This window comes from Anas platyrhynchos, chromosome 24 (assembly GCF_047663525.1).
Source record: "Anas platyrhynchos isolate ZD024472 breed Pekin duck chromosome 24, IASCAAS_PekinDuck_T2T, whole genome shotgun sequence".
NCBI lineage: Eukaryota > Metazoa > Chordata > Aves > Anseriformes > Anatidae > Anas > Anas platyrhynchos.
The window spans coordinates 6,625,213-6,641,093 of NC_092610.1; the positions used below are offsets into that span (position 1 = coordinate 6,625,213).

General features: G+C 47.6%; 1 protein-coding gene across 13 annotated transcripts in view; it reads left to right on the forward strand.

The window, feature by feature from the left end:
- Positions 1–15,881, forward strand: part of SCMH1 (Scm polycomb group protein homolog 1) — a 70,169-nt gene that overhangs the window by 15,240 nt on the left and 39,048 nt on the right. For 7 of the 13 annotated variants that reach the window (XR_005260812.2, XM_027443686.3, XM_027443696.3 and 4 more), the window contains exons 2-6: positions 3,001–3,085; positions 6,002–6,070; positions 11,393–11,463; positions 12,067–12,301; positions 15,564–15,652. Coding sequence is in view for 12 of the 13 variants with exons in the window: in XM_027443686.3 (XP_027299487.1) it covers positions 3,061–3,085; positions 6,002–6,070; positions 11,393–11,463; positions 12,067–12,301; positions 15,564–15,652 (489 nt within the window). In the remaining variant the exon portion in view is untranslated. Of the gene's footprint in view, positions 1–292; positions 400–3,000; positions 3,086–6,001; positions 6,071–11,392; positions 11,464–12,066; positions 12,302–15,563; positions 15,653–15,881 lie in introns of all 13 variants that reach the window. The other 6 variants (XM_027443688.3, XM_072027295.1, XM_072027296.1 and 3 more) reach the window with 6 other exon arrangements.

The window sequence follows — 15,881 nt, forward strand, 5'->3', positions numbered from 1 at the left end:
AGTTTCATTTTACAAAAGCTGAACTAGTTTATATCAACTCAGTTGATGTGATCTTACTGATATCAAAAGTGTTTAACAGCTGCGGTCCTGTGTACTCGTTGCAAGCTGAACTTAAATTGTGTCAAGCTCTACGCTGCTTTGCTATGGCAAGTGGGAATGTTTGTTGCAGCTGTCTTTAAATTTAAATTTGGATGTCTTAAATGAATTAAATATGAACATGAATAATGCAGCTGGTAACCTAGCCTTTCTGCAATTAAATGCAAACTTTTTCATTTTGTCTCTGTGCTTCCAGGTTTTGATATGCTGCAGTATTTGTACTGACTTTGCTGTCTTGTAGGAATGATGGGGAACTAGAGCTCATGACAGTTCAGTGGAGCCGTTGGCACTTTTGATATCTTGGTGAGTGGAAGTTGTTTGGAACTGTGAAAAAGGCACCTTGTCTACTACAAAAGACAGCAAATAAGTTGGTCTACTAAAGTTTTAAGGTAGCATCCCATTTAAACGAGTTTGTACCTTGATATGTCCTTTCAGGGCGTGAATTCTGGAAACCAGCACCACATAAAACTGTGATCTGTGGTTGCAAGATTACCTTGATAGCCACAAGTATGAGAAATACAGGTTTTGACAATGAAGGGAGTTTTAATTCTGGTATGCATTTTTGTAGAAGTGGCAGGGTCTGGAGACGAAGCGTTACAGCATGTGCTGGGCTGTCTAAATCTCAGCTGCTTCACCTGCTTCAAAAGTGGGATTGTCCCCTCAGTGACACTGACCCAGCCAACAGGTTCTCCTCAGGTGTCTGTTTTTTCTAATGCCTTTAAGAAAACTCCTGTCTGTGTGAGCAGCCAAGTTTCCCCCTTTGGATACCACGTTGTAGCTTCTGCTGTTTATTACTGTAGGATTTTCTCAGTGTTGGATTCCTGAACAGTGTAAAAGACCACATACATGTACATCCGTACCACACTTCTTCCTGCCCTGCCCATTAACTTGCCCATTCTGACATTCACTTTCTTCTGTCTCAGCTGAAGTCTGTCTTCTTCACGGGGGTGTTTCAGGCTTGCTAAAGACTGTGGGGGTGATTCTACCTCTCTTCTGACTAGATATCAGCAAAATAAGATTATAGCCTATTTCAGGTTGGAAAAAACTTCGGGATTCTGCCTTGATTTTTCCCCAACTCAACATTTACATCTCATTCTCTTCCACGACATGAGATCTTACCAGGAAGCTACGTACGGTGTCAGCTGAGGGTCTCGGCAGTTGTCTTCATGCTTTACAAATTGTTGGGTCTCTCTCCTTACTGTCTGAGCAAGGACCAAGTGTGGAGTTATTTCATCTTGCCTGCTGAGCTCTGGTCTTCCACAAATGGTGTCTGAACATCTTGTACGCACTCATGAATTTCTCCTGCAAGTGTTCCTGCAGGGAAGGGTTACACATCCCTGCCGGGTAGGGCTCTGAAGTACTGAGGCTGAAGCAGCTTTTCAAAAGCCGTCTGAGTGGTGCAGAATGGGTGGTCCAGCGCCAAGTGGGTGAGATTTATGGGCAGCATTAGGTGCTGCAGAAAGTCCAGGTCCACAGGAGCCAAGCAGACATCAGTGGTGCAGAGCCAGAGATGGGGAATGCTTGTCTGCTGCCTTTATGTAACACCTCGCGCCCTGGGGTTTATGGCTGGAGGACTTTTCCTGCCGTGACTGCTAGCTTTTAATAAAAATGACAGATGAAAATTATGAAAAAAAAAGCATTAAAAGTTGTAAATACGCTTTCACATGTTGATTGCTTTCAGGCATTAGAAGGGAAAGAAACTTTACTCTTTTCATAAGTATGCACAAACACACACACTATTTATGAGAGAGGCAATAAGAGACTACTGTGTACCTTTTGCTTTAGATTAAAAATCAGCTATTCACTTTTTTTTTCGTTTAGTCTTAATTCAGAGTTTTGCTCAATGTTGCCAGCACCGCACCTAAAGACTGTAGTTTGCAACGTTTGTAGAGAAATTAAGAGTTTAGCTTTCTATTAGATGTGGAAAAAGGCTGTTTTTCAAAATCAAAACTTGTAGTCTGTCTGGATCTGTAAAAAGCCCTGTAAGCAGGAAACTCAGCATAGCGTCCTGGTACGGCTTCCTCTTACAGCCTGACTGCCCCACTGTGAACAAAATGGAATTATATTGACACAATTAATCTTTAATTAGTTAGTGTAGTGTCAAAACATGCTTTTACTAGCTTTCCTAAGGGCTTGTTTGTGGCTTAGCCATTCATTTAGGTATTTTCTGGCGGGGTTTGCCAGGGCTGGGGCTTGCTGCATTTGGGAGGCGCTGCCCTGCGCAGTGGCTGTGTGGGAGCAGTGGCCTCCGTGCATGTCCAGAGCACACCTAACGGCTCCCATCTCCAGTAACACTTGCTTTTAACAAGAATGCAAATGTTTGGTTTTTTTTTTTTTTTGTCGGGGACAGTCTGGCCAGTTTTCCTCCAATCAGGAAAAAAATACAATGCAACTTGGACAATCGTTGCAGTAGTAATAGCAAAAATATTTCCTGGGTCATTGTCCAATTTCTCATCCTTATTACCCAGAACTGCTGTGAGCAATTTGAATTGCAAGTGGCGAGCTGGGGATTGCGGTGCTGCTTTGCCAGAGTTAATGTTATGTTTCCATGTGTTTTCTTTCATAAATTCCAGCTTTGCCTCCCTTTGTTAGTGAGCAAGAGCAGCCCCCCTTCCATGTGCACACTTGGGACCTGCTGTATAGTTAGCACAGAGACTGGCATATGCTCTTCTTGCTTATTTATGCTGCTCCCACTACCATAAATTTGAAGCTCTCCACGTATTGGAGAAAGGCTTTTAGTTTCAGTGGGCTTGAAATGAATTGTCTGTATTCAGTAGGAGGTGTTTGTGCAACCTGGGGTGAAAGAGCATCTATTTTCTCCCCGCTGTGTAATTAGTTAATGTTGCAGATGATTGTATGCTCCAGAAATGGGGAATTTTCTCATGTTTATTTCTTTTATCCTAGACATCTTCAGTTATCTAAAATCAAGCCAGTCCCAGGATAAGGACAGCAGCAGGTGATATAATGCGGAAACCAGGCCCTCAAAAAGGTGAGCGGTGATGCTTGGCACAGACAAAGGCCCGTTAGCGAACTGCTCAGACCAGAGGATGGAGCACAGCAGACCAGGTGGCCAGCCTTGGGGAGGGTGGGGGAACATGCTGGCTGTAGGTGCAAACAAAGCTCTGACGAGGGAGTTTCTCATCTCTGGCAGTGTGCAGGGAATGCTTCCATCAGTTCCCCACCAGGAGCCAGCGTGGCTGTGGCAGCCCCCAGGATGCCTGGGCTGGCCCCAGGGGTCCCTGCAGTGGTGGAGCCCTCCCGGCAGCCCCACCGGCCTCTTCCTTCCTCATCTTCCTGCAGCAGCGGTCGGGGAGCAGAGGGTTGGGCACCGGGGGAGCCCTGGTGGCCCTGCACACCCCCGCGGTGCTGGGGCACGATGGCAGGCGGGACGCTGCTCACGGAGCTGCTGCACGCACCATCTGCTCGTGCTCCCAGCGTGAGGCAAACTGCTGCTCTGCTGGCACAAGCCTCCCCCTTCTAATGAGGCATGAAACCAAAGACCAGCCTACCTCGTGGAGATGAAATTCATTACAGGCACTTACCTCTCGCAGCCTCGGTCTCTCGTCCCCTTGCCCGCAGCTGCGGCGAGGTGCTCAGGACAGCCACACGCCCACTCCCCGTGTCCCGCTCCCCCAGATGAGAAGGGCCCTGTCAAGCAGGCTGCCTGCAGCTGAGCCGCCTGGACCTCGTGCTTAAAAAATAATATTGATTTCCTTTAGTGTTGTTCCATACATGTGCATTTGACGGGAGTGATCTCATCACATGCGCTTCAGAGCGTGGGGGAAGGGAGCGCAGCAGAGGAGAGTGCATCCTCCGCAGTCCTTTGTTCACATCTGCTGCATGCACACAAGGCTTATCACAGGAGATTTCTATGCTCAATTTCTCTCCTTCCTTTATTTTTTTTTAAACGTCTCCTTTGCTTCTCTGGTGGTTCATCTTACAGAAGCATTATCCTCTTCCTAACGCTGCTTGTCCTTTAATGAAGTGAAAATAAATGAAGGGAAGCGGGGAATGGGGAGAGCATGCTGCGAGGCAGCTGGAGGGCTTGGCAATAGAAGAGGCAGGTTGATTAGTCAGCAGCACGGCCGCGGACCTGGCTGCCTGAATTTAGCCCCGCACACAGCTTGTCCTCTCTGCCTCGTGGAGCAGGGTGCCGCCAGGCAGCGTGACCTGTGCTGCGAGCGCTCTGCCGTGTGCTGCAGAAGCAACACCTGTATTGTGTGCAGATGGGCTGCTGTCCTACTTACCTGCTTTTCCAGTAAGGCACTGAACTTTTTGCCTTTTTTTTTTTTTTTTGATTTGCCTCCAGAAATTCTTGCATTTTTCCTCTTTTTCTGCTTTTGCAGTCTGCTTAATGAGGATTTTGCGTGGTAAAGGTTAACAATAAAACATAACTTCACCTGCAGAACATGGCAATAGGCAGCTCCGAGCACAGAGAGGCTGCTACAGAGCTATCCTGAGCAGAGTGTTTCTCATCATGGAGGCTTTTCTGTTTGTTGCATGTATACCTTGTGTCCTTTTTCCTTGTTCTCATCAGGAGATAAGCAGGATACTGTCTTGGAAGGGAATGCAGTTTTAGGAAGGGTTTCCTTCCAGCTTTTTCATTCATTTGCCTCTCTCTGAGGAGACTCTGGCTGGTCTGTTTCTAATGGTCCTGTGGCCATACTGCATATGGCCCTCTTGATCCTTTAAGGGATGAAATCTATAGTAAGTCTTCCTGTGCATTTTACTGAAAAGAACATGTCATGAAGAGAAGACTGCTAAAATAATGGTCCAAAAGCAATTTTAAACACCTTAAGATTATCCACTTAGCAGCAGCTCATGGCCTGCCTCTTTCAGCTGCTTCTCCAAGATTTCAAAACTTTTTCTGTGCTTTTTCTGTTTTCTTTTTTGTTCTTTCACAAGTAGTTGCTTTTCACGGGGACAAATTTTCTAGAGCACTACCAAATTCCCAAATTCTTTTTTTTTGGTTGGTTGGTTTTGCTTATAGTAGCCTACAAAATGCCTTGTAAAATAAATGAGCAGGACTGTAGCAGCTAAAAGTGCTCGTGAGTGCACATCCATCAGCCAGCAGCACACGGAGGAGCCCACAATGGGCCGCTCACTTGGTGCAGGCTGTGCCATGGCACGCTGCTCTGGCATCCCTCTGTCTGGCTGAGGGCTGCCAGAGGGGATGAGCATCGCCTGTTTCTGGCTGAATCTGTCTTCCAGAGCAGTCTTGAGAACTTCTTTTGCCCAAAGCTGTCATGATGAAGACAGCTCTGACGAGATGTCCATCAGAGCCAGGGCTACGTTGCTGCTCTGGCCTGTGAGGAGGATGCCGTGGAGCCTGATGCTGTCCCTGTCGGGGCACTGTGCAGCCGCTGGGAGAAGTGCTGATGAGCCCCAGCACTGGAGAGTGCCGAGGCTTTTGCTCCCTGTGTGTCTTTGTGCACTCGTGGCTGGCCGCAGCACCCCAGAGGCAATGAGTGAGCTGCGATTCAGGCTCCCCGTTGGGGTGCATGGCATGCATGCCAGCTGCTTTTAGTGGCTCTGGCTTTTGTTTCTCTGGAGCCTTGATAGCTCTTCATGTACTTTAAATGATGAAGATCTATCAGTTTGCTGTTTTTCACCTTTTTGCTTGCCATGGCAGAAGAATATTGGTTGGTGAGGACTAGGCAGAGGCTGCAGTGCAGAGACTTGGTGTCAGGTCTTCTGAGCTGTGTGGAGGAAGGAGATTCGGACAAAATCTCCCTGCTCTGGGCATAACCTGTGTTACCTGGCTGTGTGTCAGCAAGAACAGGGAGGTCGTTTCTCTCCTTTGAGGTGGCCCATGCCTGCAAAGCAGATGATGCGAGCTGCTAGTGTTGAAGAGAGCATTAGCTGGCTTCCCTCACTGACATGAATGCTTTATTTCTTGTCTCAGCCATAGACTGGAAAGATGGTAAAAAGCACAAGTACAGCCGCCCGTCAGAGTCTCCCTCCCAGTACCAAGGTAAGACAGCATGCTTCCCTTTCCCTTCCTTTTCTTTCAAAAAGCTTATGGAGTTGGCTTGGATCTGGGAAACTACAGTGTGCCAAGTTAGTTTACAGATTTAAAACTGCTTTTGGGCAGTCCTCATGTGTTTAACTCTGACCACAGTCAGCAATTGCTGAGAAGATGTCAGGGCAAGCACTCGGCTAAGGCAGCTCATTCTGAAATCAGGCAGGATCGAATAGCTGTTTCTTCCTGCCCATCTGTGCATGCCAAATGGGTGGCTCTGCCACGTTTTTACACGTGTCCAGGATGTAGAGAGCTTCTTACTTCTGCATGAACTTCTCTTGGCATTCACGGCAGCAGCTGATGCCTGTGGTCAGGAGCCCAGCGAGGCAGCCTGGCACAGAGGCAGCGGGGTGTCCCTTTGGGCAGGGCCAATGTGCTCCCATGCAGGGCACCTGTGGGTTGTTCAGGAAACTGCCAGCTCCTGCTGTCTGCTGGTAGGGATGCAGGTAACTTCCAGTTTTATGGAGCGTATGCAAGACTTGTATTTCACTTATATTTATCTTAGGAAGGTGATGTCCATATTTCCCACCAAGTACAGAGCAACAAGAAGCTAAATAGTTTCCTGAGCTGAACAGCTGAACCACTTCTAACAGGAAGCTTGTGTTTGCCTTGTGGAAGGCACTCCTGTGTTTCTGAGAGCCCCTGTGAGGACCAGAGTGGTTGCAGTGCCTTGGGGCTTGGCTGTCTCAGACCCTGATTCAGGGTGGTGGCTGCCCTCACCATTCTCCTTTGGGGCATCTGACCTGTCCTTACCTACCTTGTACTGAAGTCCCGCAGATCACAGTTTAGGAAGGTCCTTTTCCAAGGGGAGGCAGTTCTTTAACATCTCAGATAAAGTCCTGGGCCCTGTGTCACCCCGCGCAGAGCTCCAGGTGACATTACAGGGTGCTGTCACAGCTCCCACGCGCTCTGCATAGTGTCCCCACAGGGCATTAGGTGCTGCACTACTTTTTCCTTTTTGCTGCACTGTTTGCAGATGCCAGAGGGCTGGCTGCTGTTCAGAGGCAAGTGCAACTTGAGATGGAGCTTTCTGTGAAATTCAGGGGTGTGCGCTCCCATCAGTACTCGTGCACACCAGTCTCCACACCTCACTGCATCTCAGGGTTTCAGAGCTAAGGAGGAACTACTGCAGACATGCTTCTGTGTGCGTGCGCTCAGTGGGCACATGGCATAACAGCAGGGATCAGACATCAGCCCCCTTCAAGAAACTCTGATCAGAGAATCACTTACCGCCTGCACGGAGCTTGGCTGCACGGCAAGGGGTGTGAAACTGCAGCAGCTCTCTGGCACGAAGCACCCTGCCGTCCAGGCTGGAGGGATTTCTGCTCAAAGCTAAAATTGAGTGGGAACACCTCTGAGAAGCAGCAAAGCAGACAACATGTTGGTGTTTGAAATCTATTAGTTTTGGCTCACACATCCTTGCATTTCTTGTGAGCGAGGCAGTGAGTAAGCAGTATCGTGTTATCAGCTGTAGCTGTTACTGATGGAGACTGTGCGGCCGGACGGCCAGCGGAGCAGAGTGCCTGGAAAGTAACACGGGTAGGAGGTGCAGGAGCTGTGCCATCGCACTGGGAGAGCTGGCCCCTCAGAAAGCTGCACCCTGTTGTTGGGGACAGCCACTGTCACCTTTGGATCTGCGAGCACAGCCGATGCTCTGCTACTTTTTGTTCTGAGTTGGCTCCGACTGTGCTGCTTTCATGTGCTGCCTTGATGCTAGTTAGCAGACACACATATGGGCTGCAGACCTTAATGGGATGCCTTGATCTGGGTAGGGCACGCTCTCCTTCACAGATGTGACCTGAAACACACATGTATCATTTCAGTGGGATTGATGACCCCTTGGGAGCTGAAATGCTAATGGAGCCCAAACCAGACTCGGTTAAAGATATAAACAGAAACTCCATTTAAATTCTGGGCAACAGATCAACATTAAATGCAACATGATGAGAATAGAAACACAAGGGTGCAGAGTTGCATTGTTCACAACTACTGTAGTTTGACCCCTTGGGTGTGTGGAGTGTTTTGTTTGTAGTAAATATTTTTAAATGTTAAGACATCAGAGCCCCAATCTGGTGCACTGCCTGCAAGTAATATCTTTCTTTGGCATTAGCACACTGTAAGGCACTTTCCAAAGGCAAGCAAAAGTGACAGGCAGTTGTCCTTAATAGGCATTTTCACAGCCGACTTACAGGGAGCTATACAGGTTTATAATCCTTGGCTTTTGTTTAGCTCACAACTGTAATTACAGCGACGTGGTGTTTCTCATTAAGTGTCCTTCTCTTGTTTCTGCCTGAAAAGAAGATTTGATGTATGTTTTACTGAGGAACACGGTCTGGCCAAACAAATGATCCCTCCAGTCTGTAGGGGTATGGTGTGCTCTGCAGCAGAGTGGAAAAAGGGGAGGCAGAGATGAGGGAAAACAGAGGGTGATTGTTGGACCAGGAGGGCATCTTGCAGATAGTGCTGGAAGCTGGCAGCACACAGGGGAGCAAGCACTCCCCTTTGCTTTTCGGGGCAAGAGAGGCTGTCAGTCCCTGCAGACACTTCTGTCCTTGGCACCCCTGCCCTGTCACCAGAATGAAGTGCTGGTTTTGCATGAAGCAAAGCCGCTTACTGGGAGCTGGAGAGAAGCCACCAGTGTTTTTTGACCAACACTCAGAAAATATTAAGCAGTGCTGTCTGCCCAGGCCAAATAAGAAGACAAAAACACCCTGTCCCCCCACGGCGAGACACCCGGTTTATTGATGTGTGTCAGGGCTCATTCTCTGCTCCCTGGTTAAAAAAGCTTGAAGAATCTCCTCCTTTTTTCTGTTTTACTGTCAGCTTTCCCTTTGTTGTAAAAGCCCAACTTTTGTTGTGTTGTGCCATTTTCCTCTTCCTGCATTGTTAGGTTGAAGTTGATCATATTTGGTTATGTTTTAAAGCACTTTGAAATTCCCAGTTGAAAAGCATTGTATCATGAGCTAAACATTTTTCCTGAAATCATTTAAAACCATTCCAGCATTCTGCGAAGGGAGCTGTGCTGAGGCAGAGGTGGTGCCCTCTAACTCAGTATACGTTTTCTGTCCCGTTTTATGAGTAATGCTGGAACAGACGTGCAGCCTCTAATTCGGATTGTTGTGCTGTTTTTACGGAAAGAAATTACCCATTGTAAGCAGAGAAGGAAGGCAGGTTTAACTCCACTGTATATCCTCTGTCTTTTTGTTGGGGTTCAGGGTCTCTCTGCTGCTCCTCCTTTTCTTTGCAAAAGAAGTCATCAGAAATGTGAGCTGTTAGTAGCTGCAGTTCTGCTGTGTGTGTCTTCATATGGCGGTTGAGTCCCAACAGGCTCTAGAATTAATCTCAAATAAGTTCCATGTCCAAACACTATTTTTAGAGGCACACAGCTGTCTCCGAAATTTACTGCTCCTGCAGGAATTTTGCAGCATTGATCTCGACTGCGGTGTGAGCTGTTGCAGAGAGCAAATGGCCTCACTTGGTCAGGAGTAAGTGAAAAGTGGAAGGATTAAAACCAGAACTAGTTTTAATAGTGAGGGATTGAAACCAGCTGAGGGGAGGATGAGCTGTATTTTTTTTTTTTCTAAATAAAATTGTCAAAAGCAGCTGATGCTTTTTAGGAGGCTTGCTGAGGCCCTGAGGCTTGCGCTCCTCATCCTGGTATGATCACTGGGTGCTCTATGGACACGGGCTCCAAAGGGTCAGGCTGGTCTGAGACAAGCCCAGATCAGGAACCAAACTCACGGATGGAGAGCAGCACAGTGCTTCATGGCAGGGCTGCTGGGCTTGGAGTCCTCCGTCTGGGTTTGCTGTGGCTGTATACTTACTACACATTATTCATGCAAAGAGTTTCATAGAGTTAAAGATCATATCTTCAATTAAGCCACAAAAATTCCTGTTTGTGAGAGCACCGCTGCAGTGAAACTTAATTTCTTCATTCCCCCCCATGTGAGACTGCTGGCTGAAAGGAAACGCGTGCCAGCTGATGGGATGGAGAGCTGCTGTCAGAGTGTGTAAAAGCAATGCATTCAGCCACTGTGGCAGTGAAACTGTATTTTTTCTGTTCTTTACCACTGTATTTAGAAGAGTGCTAGTTATCAGCATGGAGGTGGCAAGAAAGCAGTGTTTCTTTTACTTATTTGAAGCTGGTGGATTATCATGCCCCTAAGGCTTCTGCGCACGTGAGGCAGAACTGAAGCAATGTGTGCTGACCCCAGCGCCCGGATTTTCAGAGGTGTGGTATGCTCTGCAGTAGCTGAAATGGCTCTTAATGTAGCTTTTGTTTTGAAAACAGACTGATTAAAAACTTGACATGAATAGGGGAAGCGGTAGCCGCTCTTTAATTGTGCTGCCACCAATGCTCTTGAAATGACTTGAAAACAGCGGTCTCCTGGGAGCCGTTGGGATGAATACAAGCTAATGTCATGCTGGAAGGATCCTTTCCCAGCTGCTCAGCTTAAATGGCAGAAGTCATGATTTGCTCGGATCATGGGAGCTTTTAATTCCTCATTTAATAACAGGTTTCCCTGGATGCCATATTGCTTTCACCATCGCTGCTGTACATGAGAAGCAGTGCAGGCGTGATAAAAGCAACGCTCGGGGGAAGGGGCTTTGCTGTTGGATGGGGGCTGCTCTGCTCCGTAAATCCCTGTCCTGGGAAACCCTGCTTCCATCCTGCCCGAGCCGTGGGCTTCGTGCCCATATCAGGGAATTAATCAATAAACTTACCTGTCCGCTAATTATTTCTGTAGGTGGGCTGGTACTTGCTGGGAGCTGCTGGTTGGCAGGGCAGGCTGTGGGCATACTGGACGGGAGAACCACGAAGTCAGCACCTTGCAAGGTTTCTGTTGGTCTGGGCTGCTTTTAGCTCTTTGCCCCTAGTGACTGTGCTTAATCCCCAGTCAGAGCAGTGTCTAATGAATGATTCTTAAGGGGCAGTTGTCTAGTGGACTCCACGGATTCCCATCTGTGCTGGGTATTTTATGTGACGATGTGGGCTGTTATCCTTGCTTTCTGAGACCCTCCATCAGCAGCACAGAGGCAGCACGGTGCCGGAGGCAGCGCCATGCTTTGTTCTGCCTGTCAGCTGCAGTTGTAAATCTTCTGTGGTCACAAACATCAGAGGATCATGGTGAAAACATGTTGCCTGTGAGCACCTCCTCTGTGAGAAGTGGAGAACTGCTGGCTCTAGGACTCCAGCCATCTCTTTTCTGAGCTTTTTGTTCATCAGATCCTATTTGAATGACCCCCCTTCTTTTTTTTTTTTTTTTTCCTTAGGTCACTTCACCTGGGAGAAATACCTGAAAGAGACATGTGCCATCCCAGCTCCTGCCCATTGCTTCAAGCAGGTAAGAGGATGAATGAAAACAAGAAATCCAAGGAAGATGGGTCATTTGCAGCCCAGGAGTTTAGTGCCTGGGATGGCCCCTTTTTTGGCAAGGAAGATGGTAAGGATAAAACAGAGCCTTAATAGAAATCATAGTGTGCTGAAGCAGAGATGAAAAAGATATGTTTAGGCACTGCAAATGTTAACATAGCACAGAAGATTTAAGTCTCAGATGTGAATGGATGGGGACACAAGAACAATTTTTTCTCTGCTGAGCACAGGCCCTTGGAGAAAATGTTTTGAGTAGGATGTGATACAGGTTCTGTTGGATCCCGTCCAGCAAGATTTCCCACAGAATTCACCAGTTCTGTAGGAATGGAATAGCAGCCCCCTGGGCATCGGGTGCTTTGAGTACAGAGGTGGTTGTGTTGAATACAGGGGATACAGGAGAGAACTGGCATGGCGCACGTCAGTCCCAGCAGAGGGGCAGCAGCACAGAGGAATATCTGCTGTCAGTCTTCGGTAGAAACAAATTTCATCATCTTCAGGCTTCAGCTTTTGGACTGAGGTGGTACCTGTATTGGAAATCCTGGCTCTAACTGGGTCCCCGTCCTTCTCTTTGCAGTCATACACGCCACCTGCAAACGAATTCAAGATCAGTATGAAACTAGAAGCCCAGGACCCCAGGAACACCACCTCCACTTGCATTGCCACGGTGGTGGGTCTGACAGGCGCTCGCCTCCGCCTGCGTCTCGATGGCAGCGATAACAAGAATGACTTCTGGCGGCTGGTGGACTCTGCCGAAATCCAGCCCATAGGAAACTGTGAGAAGAATGGAGGGATGCTGCAGCCTCCACTGGGTGAGCTGAAGTTCAACTGTCCAGCAAGCACCTACATCATCTGTGGGGAAAAACCTTTTTGTTTTTTAACATTTCTGTGCTTGGGACAGAGGCCCGCAGACTGCCCATGCCTACCACAGTGATGTAGACTAGCCCAGTTAGCTTGGGCTGTTAATCAGATGTATTCCACACCAGGTTTGTATTTCCACGTGCACATTGTGTCATGGATGGGGAGATGCGTTGGAGTGTATATTAAAGTGTTTTTGGCACTTAGATGAGCTGATAGCTCGCTTGCAAGTGAGCAGCTTGCAGCTTAAGCATGGGCTTGGCACATGCTGACCATGCTCTCATGCCTTCTGAAGCTCTCCCTGTTGCACCTCAAAGGAGAAACACATTTTCCAGCCATTTGTGGGAAAGAGTCTGAGAGACACTTAAGTTTCCTAGAGGATACAGAAGCAAAGGAGGGGCCTCCAGAAGTTCTGATCACCCGGGGGTGTGTGTAGGAGCAGTGAAGGCAGAGTTATTGATGACCTTTCCTGAGCCAGCACACGAACAAGATATATCCAGGCTGTTGTTTTTTTTCTGGGAGACACCCCACAGTCAGAGGGGCAGTGCTGGCACATAGCTCTAGCCAAGGCCTGATTACAGGCCGTTGCCTGTTGCTGCAGTCTTCTGATCCTGCTTGCAGTTGCTGTCATGTCAAAGCTGTGTTTAACAGAAAACAGCTGCCGTCCAGCAGCATGTCCCTAGCACCTCCCCTTAGAGCAGAGCGCTGTACTGACATCCTGGTAGAGATGCTTTGCTGGAGAACTCTAAATCTTGATGTAGAGAATAACCAAGAGAGCAATTAGGGCTGAGGCATCTACTGTATCACTGCTAGTCCTGACACTGTGATTTCAAAAGCATTTAAATTTTCATTCTTGCTGTCTAAGTGTATTTGTGCCCAGGTGCCTTAGAAGCAATAGCAGGTTAGCTGGAGACCATCAGATGGGAAAACACGATGATGTCTGAAAAGGCTGCCAGTGATTTAAGTCCTGTGTAGAATGAAGGGACAGTTGCAATATTTCATCTGTTTGTTTATTTAATTTTACTCAGCTACAGCTTTATAAATAACCTGAATAGTCGAATAGTTCTGCCAGTGTCATCTCCAGTTAAACACGCATCTTTTTTTTTGACAATGCTGAATAGCGAGTTGATTTGCTGGTTCTTTCTTAATTAAACAGCAGGATTAACCTGCTTTTGCATTCTGCTGCCAATTATTATTGAAGCGTCTTCATAAAACACTTCCTGAATTAGCACACCCCCAGATAATATCAAGCCGATCTATAGTGATGGAAGAAGCCTTCAATAGAATACCTTGAGTTAGAAGTATTTTTATTTTTTTCTGGAGCATCATTTGTGAGCTTTGGTGGAAGTCGGGTATAAATTGCAATGGGACACTTGGGACTGACCTTTCTGAAGGAAAAAACATCAGTAAGTGCACGTTTTGCCGTGTCACTCCAGACAATGCCATGTGTATGCAAGTTGCACTACACTCTTTCCCTTCATATTTACTACAGACAGAACCTGCTGCAGCTATTAACATTAAAGCTGCAGTTTTTCATGTCACCTATGTCACCTTAATACATGCTGCTGTCCATTTTCAGACGTCTCTTTGAAACCCAGGTCCCAGGGTGCCATTCACACCTCTGGTGCGGTCTGCCCAGCAAACACAGGTGCCTGTCCCCCCTGAGAGGGGTGGGTTCCTCCTGTGCCTTTTTTGAGTTTTGCCAGCAGATGGCAATAAACATAATTGAGTCACGGAACAAAACTGATTGTCCGTGCCAGAGGAGCAGGTTAGGTTAGTACTCAGTGGAAGAAGTCTGTGTCCAGCTCTGTTTTGTGTCACCTGCTTAACTCTGGTCCAGATGAGAGTACTTCTCTTGTGCCCAGCATGAACACCAGTAACAAGTAGCTAGCAATGCAGTTGCCCTTTCTGCCTGCAGAGTACAAGATCCCAGAAAACGAGGTGAGGAACTTATGTGTTCCTTGTGGTGTTTTCTGTGTGCATACATAAGCTGCTGCTCTCCTGTACGTGGATAATTCATACTACCCCAAAGGTAATAGTAACTCCATTACCCAAAGGTCATTTTTGCCCCCCCCAGGAGCTTAGCTCTCTTAACCAGAGTGGTTTTTATTGAGCTGGTTGTGTTCTGGTGTTTGAGCTCTTGCAAAACTTTGCCTCATTTATCGTTGTGGGATGCTTTCCCTGTAGGTCCACTCCCAGCGTTACCTTCAAAATACCACAAATACAGAAAGTGCAATGCCATGTTCAGCTCAACAGCAGAAACTGCCAATGCAGGAAGGTACAGCCTTGCATTTAGCAAAGATCGTGTTGTGTGATATCTGGAGATGATCTTTGTGCTCATACTTTCCAGGTCTGTGTTTTCTGTACATTCAGGTATCCCATTGTCATCTTCAGTGGGACACTACATGCACAGGGCTCCTGCATGCCAGATTCTGCGATGGTTTTCATCATTCGCTTCTACTTTCTCACTGATCTTTTTTTTGTGTGTGCACTTTTTCAAAGAAGACAGCGTGTTGGGCTCTGTCACCTCTGGGATTAATACCACAAGCCTTTCTAGAGAGCAGGTCTTACAACAAAGGGTGTAGAAAGAACAGAGCTGACCAGTGGACACAGAGCTGTTGTGCAGTTGTGTTCAGTCCATTGACTCAGAGCATGAGAATTTGCTTTTTTCTTCCCATATGCCTCTTCCTGTTGCTTCTTTCACAGAAGGTATTGAGCCAAAAGTTGCCATCCTTTCTGTTTGGTTAAATGGTTAAGTCCGTTTCCTAGCCAAGTCACAGCCTCTTTATTTCTTCAGGTCAGCTTGCTGGCAGCTCACTCCTGAAAGGTGGAGGGGGCCACCCAGAAGCTGAGATTCCCTCCTGAGGCAGACATTTCATAGCCTGAGCACTTGCTGATTCATGTCTCCCCCGTAGCAGGATCACTGAAGCTGCCAGCACCAGTGCTACGCACAATGCCTGTATGGTCAATGTACAGACTTTTGTTATGATAAGTGAAAATTGCAGTCAAACATCCATTTCCAGATGTTTCTTTTCAGCAACATAATGTTTTGCGTTTGGAGTATCTGGAAAAGGTCAAGCCTGACTCCTGCTTTCAGAGGAGGGTGGTGTGGGATCACAACATGTGCCCGCTGCAAAGCTCCTGTCAGGACAGGCATGTGTGGCTGGATCCAGTGACCTCCCAGCCTTACGTCCATCTCTGCTCCCTTCTCTGCAGGCTTCCGGCTGAATGCCTCCTCTTGGCCCATGTTCCTTCTGAAGACTCTGAATGGAGCAGAGATGGCTCCTGTCCGGATTTTTCACAAGGTATCTTACTGTTTGTGAAGACGTCTTTCTGGTGTGGCCCCTCTGCTGCAGAGCATCAGAATCACAGACAGTTTCTCATGGTCCATCGGTCCCAGAGGAGCTGAACACATGGCCCAGTGCTGCCACACGTTGCTTCCCTAGGGACACATCCGTACCCTCTGCTGCTGCATTGAGCAGGGGTCAGGGTGCAGACTGTGGTCTACTGGGAAGCTGGACTGCAACGCTGGGG